The sequence below is a fragment of the Chelonia mydas genome, chromosome 7 (assembly GCF_015237465.2).
Source record: "Chelonia mydas isolate rCheMyd1 chromosome 7, rCheMyd1.pri.v2, whole genome shotgun sequence".
Classification (NCBI taxonomy): Eukaryota; Metazoa; Chordata; order Testudines; family Cheloniidae; genus Chelonia; species Chelonia mydas.
In genome coordinates this window covers 123200930-123210033 of record NC_057853.1, presented here as the reverse complement: position 1 = coordinate 123210033, position 9104 = coordinate 123200930, and the positions used below count along the sequence as shown (strand labels likewise).

At 68.8% G+C, this 9104-nt stretch overlaps 1 protein-coding gene across 1 annotated transcript; it reads right to left on the bottom strand.

The window, feature by feature from the left end:
- Positions 1-356: 356 nt before the first annotated feature.
- Positions 357-4756, bottom strand: NKX2-3 (NK2 homeobox 3). The gene is made up of 2 exons (XM_037905731.2): positions 3797-4756; positions 357-1558 (listed from the first exon to the last, which is right to left on the bottom strand). Exons 1-2 carry the CDS (start codon positions 4137-4139, stop codon positions 930-932), a joined length of 972 nt encoding a protein of 323 aa, XP_037761659.1. The 5' UTR covers positions 4140-4756; the 3' UTR covers positions 357-929.
- Positions 4757-9104: the final 4348 nt, after the last annotated feature.

Genomic DNA, 9104 nt, shown 5'->3' with positions numbered 1-9104 from the left:
CCGGGGCTGGGCGGGGTGGCAGCCGGTTTTGTACAAGGGACTCGCCTCTCCGCACCCGCGGTGAAGCCGCCGGCACAAAGCAGGGCTCGGCGCTCCCCAGCTCGTCCAGCGCTCAGCCGAGTCCTGGGCGCGGGGCAGCGGAGCACAGGGACCCGGCAGCGCCGAGCCGGGGAGACCCCCATGGGGGCTGGCTGGGAACAAGGGCAAATCTCCCATTGACTCCAACGGGGCCGGGGCTTCACCCCTAACGTACAACATCCCGTGGGCTGGGGCGAACGGAAATCCCCCGCCGGCGGTCCGCTCCGGTCCCTGCTCCAGGCCACGGGCTCCCGGGCCGCTAACAATGAGGCGCGGGGGCTATTGCACCTGGTTTATTAAGTCCCTCGCTCCTGCGCGGGCTGGCACTTACAGCGGATACAGAGTAGATACAGGGGCCCGGCTCTCCGCGCGGCTGCCTCCCCCAGACCCCGACACTTTGGCTTTTTACAAGCGAAGCTGCTTGGACGGTGCGGGGATTCCAGCTCCATGCCCAGCCCGGCAGCCGAGCCACCCAGAGCCGGGGGACGCGTTCCCATCCCCGGCCGCCGTGGGGGATCGGACAGGCTTTGGGCCGAGCCCCCTTCTGCCCTGCGGCCCCAACAGCTGCTGCGCCGGTCCCCCGCCCCCGCCAGGGGCACAGAGGGGCCGGGACTGGGGCTCCGCGGAGCGCAGCGGCCCTCAGTTGCCCCGCCGGGGAGGAGGCTGGGCCATCGCGCTGGCCGGTGTTTGCAGCTCCCGCCCTGAGCAAAGCGGCGCGGAGAGCTGCGCTGGGCTCCAGTCTGCCTCCAGCGAGCAGCCTTCGGGCACCAGCCGGGGGCGGCGCGGTTCCCTGTCCTTCCCCGGGGCCACCAGGCTCCCTCCTGGCCCAGAGTGTCCGCCGCCCCGCGCGGCTACCAGGCCCGGATCCCCTGCAGAGCGCCCTGGCTGCAGGAGGGCCCCGCGGGCCCCTGGTGCAGGGGCTGGGCCGCGCCGCCGAATGCGCCCAGGTTGCCCACGTTCACGAAGGGCCCCGCGCCCGCGCCGGGGCTGCAGCCGGGCTGCCCGCCCGCGCCGCCCGCGGGGTAGCTGCAGCCGTAGCTGGCGTTGTAGGCGGCCGAGTTGCCGTAGCCGTAGGCCGGGAAGCCGCTGTAGGAGTAGGGCGCGTTGTAGGGCGAGCCGTAGCCCGGCGAGCCCCCGAGGCACGGCTTGCCGTCCCGCACCAGCACCGGCACGGCCACCCGGCGCGGCGGCGGCGGCGCGGGGCCCAGCTCCAGCGACTTGTCCTGCCGCTGCCGCTTGCACTTGTAGCGCCGGTTCTGGAACCAGATCTTCACCTGCGTGGAGGTGAGCTTGAGGCTGCTGGCCAGGTGCTCGCGCTCCGGCGCCGACAGGTAGCGCTGCTGCTTGAAGCGCCGCTCCAGCTCGAAGACCTGCGCCTGCGAGAAGAGAACGCGGGGCTTCCTGCGGCTCCGCGGCTTCGGCCTCTCCGCCTCCTCCGGCTTCGCCGCGGCGCCCGCCGGCGGCTTCAGGGCGCAGCGCTCTGCTCGGGGGAGAGGCAGGGTTAGGGCCGGGGCCAGGGGAGCGGCCTCGCCCAGGGGGCCGCCCCGGCCGGACTTCGCGCCGCGAGCCTGGTGCGCGCCGCTGGGCACATGGCCTGAGAACAGCCCCGGTGCAGAGCCGGCCTCGGCCCAGCCAGCGCCCCGGGCCAGGCCGCGGCCGGGCCAGGGCTGGACTGTGGCCTGCCGGTGCGAGGGGAGCCGTGTGTGTGTTTGTGCGGGATGTCCTGGGGGGTGTGATGGCCTGGTGAGTGCTTGCACGAGTGCGCAGTGCTGTGTATTTCAGTGCCTGCCTGTGCGATCGCGGTGTTGCTGTATGCACAGGGTGGTTGTGTGTGTGTGCGTGTGTGTGATCACGGTGCTGGGGTAGGCCCTGGGTGGCTGTGTGTGTGTGTGTGTGATCACGGTGTTGCTGTATGCACAGGGTGTGTGTGTGTGCGTGTGATCGCGGTGCTGGGGTAGGCCCTGGGTGGCTGTGTGTGTGTGTGTGTGTGATCACGGTGTTGCTGTATGCACAGGGTGTGTGTGTGTGCGTGTGATCGCGGTGCTGGGGTAGGCCCTGGGTGGCTGTGTGTGTGTGTGTGAGATCACGGTGTTGCTGTAGGTGCTGGGTGGCTGTGTGTGGGGGTGATTCACCCCCCAGCTCTGTGTGTGTGGCCGGGGCTGTGCAGTATTTCAGGGCGCCGAGCTGGGTGTGCACTCCCTGGGCTGCGTCACATTTCATGCTCTGCAGAATCCCAGCTGGTGTGTGAGCAGGGGGCTAGAGCAGTGTGTACAGGGGGGGCTGAAAACCATTGACCCATACTGTAAACCCTGTATATGGTGGAAACCACTCCAAGCCATGGGGTCTGACAGCCCTCCCCCGCCCCGAGTTCCAGCCCCGGTGTGAGTGCAGAGAACAGAGGGGGTTACAGGGCCCGGCTCTGCTCAGGGGTTCTGGCCCCTCACTGCTGGCCGGGAAAGCAGGTCCCTGGCGGGTCCGAGCCCCCTCGGGCAGCGGGGCAGTTTGTGGGAGTCTCTGCGCTCCAGGCTAAGCGCCGGCCTCCCCGAACTCATCCCTCGCATGCCGGACTCAGGCCGGAAGGCAAAGAGCAAGACACTCCCGCGCTAGGCTGACATCCCCGCACGCCGTATGGGGACAAGGCGGGGTGCGGCCTCTGTTCTTTCCCGGCACCCGCCCGCTTCCCCTCACGCACCCCGGAGCAGCGGGAGCCGCCAGATCCATTCGCCTGTCTCCTCCCCCTTCCTCGCCCGAGGCCTGGGCCCACCGCGGGGCCGGGACCCTCCCGCGTCTCCGCCGGGCCCGGTTCTGCCCCTCCGAGCAGCCTCCCAGAGCAGGAGCGGGCCCGCTCTGCGTCCAGCGACCCGTTCCCCCACCCTGCCTGGGGTGGGCGCGTTCCCGGCTCCCGAGAACGGGGCGGGGGTCGGATTCGGCCGCCACTTCGGCGAGTGACAGTCCCGGGGCCGCCTCTGCTCGCGGGGGGCTGCCGGGGCCGGGGCTCGCCCCGCGGGTTATTGTTCCTGTCACAGCGCGGTGCAGCGCCAGGGTCAATCGGAACAGAGCCTGCCCGCCCCGCTGCCCTCCCGTCAGCACCCGGGCACCGCGGTGACCCCCAGCCCACGGACCTGCCTTCTGCGGGCAGGGGGGAGAAACTCGGGAGAAGACCCGCGCGGGGCGGACTCCGACTTCACTCCTGCTGGGGGCGGCAGCGGTGGAGGAGCGCTATGGGGCGGATGGGGACGGGAGCTGCGCTGGTGGAGCGCTATGGGGCGGATGGGGACAGCGGTGGAGGAGCGCTATGGGGCGGACGGGGACAGCGGTGGAGGAGCCCTATGGGGCGGACGGGGACAGCGGTGGAGGAGCGCTATGGGGCGGATGGGGACAGCGCTGGTGGAGCGCTATGGGGCGGATGGGGACAGCGGTGGAGGAGCGCTATGGGGCGGATGGGGACAGCGATGGTGGAGCGCTGTGGGGCGGATGGGGACAGCGGTGGAGGAGGGCTATGGGGCGGATGGGGACGGGAGCTGCGCTGGAGGAGCGCTGTGGGGCGGATGGGGACAGCGGTGGAGGAGCGCTGTGGAGCGGATGGGGACAGCGGGTGCTGCGGCTGACCCAAAGTCCCGAGCCCTGCCGTGGGGTGATGATGGGTGGGGGGAAGTTGCAGGGGTCCCTTGCCCCTGCCCCGCGCCGGGTTAGCACTGCATTGTGCCCCCATACTCACTGGGGTCCCGATCCCCGGCGCGCTCCAGCTCTTCTCCCGGGCCATTGGGCTCACAGGAGCCCCGCAGCACCGCGTGCACGTAGTTCTCCGGGGAGAGCCCCACGTCCCCTTGGCTCTCCGCCGCGGCCATGGAGCTCAGATAGGACAGCTTCTCCTCCTCCTCCTCTTCCTCCCCGTCGGAGAAGCGGGAGCCGTCGCCGGCCGCCAGCAGGCAGGCTGCCGAGTGGAACTGCTGCTCCAGGTGCTGGTGCAGCGGGAGTCCATAGTGCGGCTCCGGCTGCTCCAGGTTGAGGATGTCTTTGACAGAGAAGGGGGTGGAGGTGACGGGGCTCGGTAACATCATCGGGGCAGCGCGAACAGCCAATAGACCCTGGGGGCGGTGCAGCGCCCTGCGCAGGGCCCGGCGGCGCTCCGGGGTGCTGGGGGGGCGCAGCGCCCTGGGCGGGGGAGCAGGCAGCGCCGCGCGCTGATAAACGAGGGGCCGCGCCTGCTCCTGGCTAAGTTGCCTCCATTAGCCCGGCGCTGGGGGTCTGCGTTTTGTTACAGCCTCTGCGGGGACCAGCCAAGGGCTCGCGAGCCTCCTCTGCCCCGGGCCAGCACGTCACGGCGAGGAGGGGCCGGGGCCCTGTGGGCAGCCTCCCCATTGGAGGGTGGGGGTGGCTGAGCCGGCCCCTTGAGCCCCGGCCCGAGATCCGGCTGCCCTACCAGAAATAGCAATGTCTTAAAGGGAGGCTGGGGGAGGCCGCTCCCAGGAGCGCGCCAGACCGGGCCTGGCACCCACCTGGCTGGGCAGAGGCTGCGGGACGGTGTGTGGGGGTCAGGGAGCCCCAGCTGTGCGGATCCCAGGGGTGCCCTGGACAAAGCCGGTGCTCATGTCAATGCTAAGTACATGTAGGTAGGTAGGCACATCACACAGCTTGCGCCGGGCCCGGGCAGCGCTCAGAGGCCCGGGGAGCGCGGGATGGTGCGCGGGGGTCTCCGGACAGGTCTACCCAAGGGAATCGCTGTGAGAGAACAAACCCCTGCCCTCTCCCGGCCTAGGGTCCCGCTGGAAAGTAGCCAGAAGTCTCACTGAGCAGCTCCTACGGGCAGCGGGGGGTGCTGCCCCCGGGCCTGTGCCGATTTCTGTCCTGCCCCGCACCCCTTCTCCCCGCCCGAGGGGTTCTCTCCTGGGCCTGCCTGCGGAGAAGGGGGCCACCATGCCTCCTGCCTGGAACGCGCCCGCGCTGCTCTCAGGAGCAGGAGCCTTGGGGCCGCAGTGGGTTCCCAGGCAGGCGAGGGCCTGCAGGAGCTGGGGGATCCCCGACGAGATTCCACCTGGGAGCCCCCCTATTGCCTCCAGGAGACTGAAGCTGCGAAACGGACAGAGGAGAGTTTTTTGAAAATAAAGGGTAAACTCTGGGCTCCACTGAAGTTAGTGGCAAACTCCCCAGGCCGCCCCTGGGCCTGCGCTCTCAGCTGCTGTGAATTGGCCGGGCTCCATTGTCTTTCATGGAGCTCTGCTGGTTTACATCAGAGGAGGATCTGGCCGAACTCCGCCGCCTGCGCTGCCGTGAGATCAGGATCGGCCCAGAGAGTCCATACGACTGTGGACGCTGCAATTCAGAGCAGGGCAGGAGACCCAGACCCAGCACCGATCTCTGCTGCCGGCGCGGGCCGGGCTCTGTCTGGGAAGTCAGATCCAGAGCTGCAAAGGAAAACCCCAAACGAGCCGAACTCTGCAGGGAAAGCCCGGGACGGCCCAGGACAGAGCAGTGTCGTTCGTTTTCGTTCTACACACGCCCGGGGAAGCGAGAGAGTGTCGCGGCGTCGAGGGGAGATCGAGGCAAAGGGGGGACAGCCCGGCAGGGAGGCTGCCTGCAAAGGGGGGTGCTGAAAATAATTATCTCCCCGCAGCGAACCCTCCCGTGAATTATCGCGGCGAGGGGCCGATAACCCGCGCTCCGCGGCCCCGGCCACGGGTCCGATCCTGGCCCCCTTTGGAGGCAGCCGGGGAAGAAAGGCCCGAAAACGGGGAACGAGGAACCCAGCTGTCCAGTCAATCCACCGATGTCTACAGATTTTTAGGAAGAAAACAGTCTCTTCCTGGCGGCCCGACTTGGGAGGCGGCGGGCCCGGGACCCTGTCGCTGGGAGATTTCGGTATACGCGGGGAAGGGCAGCCGCTTCCAGGAAAACAAAAGGGAAAAGCGAAGGGGGGACTGTGACAGCGGGGATATTTCGTTTTAACGAACAATTGTGTTGCTCCGCAGGCCCGTGCGAATCGAAACGGGGACGCCGAAAGCGGATCCCGTGGCGCCGGCGGACCGGAGCACGGACCGCAGGTCGCGTGAGTACCCGGCGCACTCGGGGGCTGCTCTGGGGGCTTCCCGGCCCCCCGGCGCTCTGGCTTCCGCGCTTCACCCCAGGCACTCGGGGAGGCGAATCGCGCCAGCCCGACCCGGCGGCGGGTTCCGCAGGGTTCGGGTCCAGTTTTCTTTCTCCACCGGGTGTTTGGTTATTTCCCGATTCTTCCCCGTGGTTCCCGCGCCCCAGCCGCAGGCCCCGCTCGGTGTTTGTGGGCAAAGAAACTCGCCGCAGCCGGAGCAGTTCTGCGGTTTATTTACGTGTAAAAGTTAAACCGAATTTAATTCCTGCGGCGCCGCCGCCCTGGCCCGTGCGACTCAGACCCGGGGATTATCGCTAATAATTATCACTAATCTAGATCTAAAAGATTTCGATACAATAATTGACTATAATTTATAATTTCCGCCGAAAACATTTGGGTGCAAGAACCGATCGATAACAATTTCCGCGAGAGACATTTCGCTGCGGTGGCGGGCGGAGAGGGGCTGATCGTTATTACACACCGCCTGGCTGGCAGAGGATCATTATCAATCGCACATTTCAAATGAATTCGATACTTGCCGGGCGGCTGCCGCCAGCTCCCCTGCACCGCGCCGCCGGAGGGCACCGACTGCTCCCGGCTCCGCGGGAGAGAGCCGGGCGTTCACAGCGTCGTTCCGCGGGGTTCCCTGCCGCGGCGAGCTCACCCACCCCGCCGCCCCGGGGCAGTGGCAGGGCCTACCTGGGGGCCCGATTTCGGCCTGGAGCCGCTCCCTCTGCCTTGGCCGCCTCCACCCGGATCGGGCCCCGCTGGCTGTTAACATCGGCCCGGGGCTGGCTGCTGAGCGCCGCACAGCTTTGGAGGTTGCGGCTCCTAGGGGTGAAATCCCGGCCCCGCTGCCCCCCAGTGACGTCTGTGGGGCCAGGGTTTCGCGGGGAATCCGGCAAGGGCCGGTGAGGCTCCGGGTGTTCCCGCAGGGCCGTGCTGATCTGAGCAGGCCCGAGGGAAAGGCAGCCGCCCCGCGCTCCGCAGGTAGGCGGCCTGGAAAGGCCCGAGGCCCCGAGCCGCCTCCCCGAGCCTTGCGGGGTCCCGGGGCTGCGAGGCAAGGGGGGAGGTTCGGTTGCGATTGCGGCTGGCGCAGAGGCCCCGGCCTGGGTAAGCGCAGGAGCCGCAAGCAGGGTGGAGCGGGCGCCGGTGTCAAGCTGTCTGGGTGTGAAGGATGCGCAGGAGCCCCCCCCCCGCACCCCGTGGCCTCCCAAGTGCCCCGGCCCCCAGGGCTCCCGCGCGTCTTCTCCCGAAGCTTCCGGACTTCCCCGGCGGGACCACGGCGCTGCGGGGTCCGGAGTCTTTCACTGCAGCGACCCCCGGCCGGTTTGTCCTCGGGGGCGGCTCATTCCCCCGACACTGGGCGTGGGGAGGAATCTCCACGGGCCTTGGCAAGGGGAGCCTGGCAAAGGCGGGGGGCGCGTTCCTTCCCTGTGGCTGCGCTGCGCGCTGGGACCCTGCCTTTGGGGGTCGATAGCCCCTGCACGGGGCGAGCCCTTCCCGCGGCCTATCGCCCATACGCTCCCGTCTCCCCTGTAGCCCCGATCAATGGCACCATAGCCACGCTCTGGCCCGCGCCGGGCGGTTCCTGGCCAGGAACCCAGAAGGTTGCTCGGCCTCTTGGGCCCTCAGCTCCCCCGCACCCCCTAGAGCCTGGTCCGGGGAGGCTGGGGCCTACTCCCCGAACAAGGCCTGCATCCCTGAGCCTGGTTCTGGGCCCAGCCGGGACTGCGTAGGAGTCCCACGGAGGCCCAGCTCCCTGTCCCCAAGCCCGGCGCATCCAGGGAGGGTTGACCGCGGGAGGCATCCAGCCCAGAACGCTGTTTTGGTGCAAAGGCAGAAATCTGGCGGCTCTGCGGGCGCTCGGGTTCCGCCAGGAAGCAGCGGCGCGGGGAGAACAGGGGGGTTAAAATCACCCTCCTCCGCGCCAGGCCTGTTCGCAGGCCGCGCGGATCTCACCGAGCGGGCCTCTCCGCTGACCGGCCCCGCACCCTGTTCTGGACATGGGGCTGTCCCGGGCCAGGCCCGGCTTGGCCCAGCAGCCCAGTGACTCTCTCGCGTCCCCCAGCCGCTGCTCACTTTAACCTTCCTGGTTTATATCAGGGTTTAGCTTAAATCCGCCCCCAGCAACCCGTCGTGGCTGGGCAGCCGAGCGCTGCTCTGCCCGGGCCAGGCGGCTCCAGGTGGGCAGACGCTGCAGTCGGTTAGTGTCGATATTAACGCTGTCACAATCCGCCCGGCTGCCCAGCCTGGGGCAGGCTTCGCACCCCGTGGACACCGCTGGGGAGGCCCTGGACGGGGGCTCCTGTCCCGGCGTTTCACCCGCCTCCTCCTGGCAGCGCCCTGGCCCCCTTCGCTCCCCTCTGGCATCCACCCCACACCCAGGCTCCGCTGCAGCCGCGTGGAGCAGGACCCAGGCCCTGCTAGAGCGGGCGGCTCAGGGTTCATGGAGTTTCCCTCTGGGCCCTGTCGGGTCTGTGGGTCGAGCCCGCGGGCTGTTTCCCCAGCAGGGACCCACTTCCCCTAGCGCCGGGGCAGTCTGATTCGGCTGGGTGCAGAGCGAGTGGAGGGACTGGATGAATCCGCTCCGAGCTGGTTCAGCGGGTGCGGGCCCGGCTGGACGGATCCCTGCGACCTCGGCTGTTGAGGGCCGCTGTTCTTAGAACCCTAGATCGCAGCAGCTGGCGGCGGGGCCCGGGCCGGCCCGGTAGCTCGCTGGCAGGGAGTGACTGACCCGGCCAGGAGGGACTCCTCTGTCCAAGGCCCGAGACTGCAGCAATGGGGCGAGCTGCATAGACGCACGGGGGGTGGTGGGGAACAGACGGATCCGCTGGAGGGTCCGCGTGTGCTGAAAGACCGAGGGCGGACTGTAGGGACCCACTGGGGTGGGCTGTGCACGGGGTTGGGCGGATCCGTGGGGGCACGGATCCGAGCAAAC

Excerpts from the sequence above, each read along its gene's own strand:
- NKX2-3 (XM_037905731.2), bottom strand. The coding sequence starts at position 4,139 with ATGATGTTACCGAGCCCCGTCACCTCCACCCCCTTCTCTGTCAAAGAC. Across the intron at positions 1,559-3,796 it reads CGCCGGGGATCGGGACCCCA|AGCGCTGCGCCCTGAAGCCG; the intron begins GTGAGTATGGGG and ends TCCCCCGAGCAG.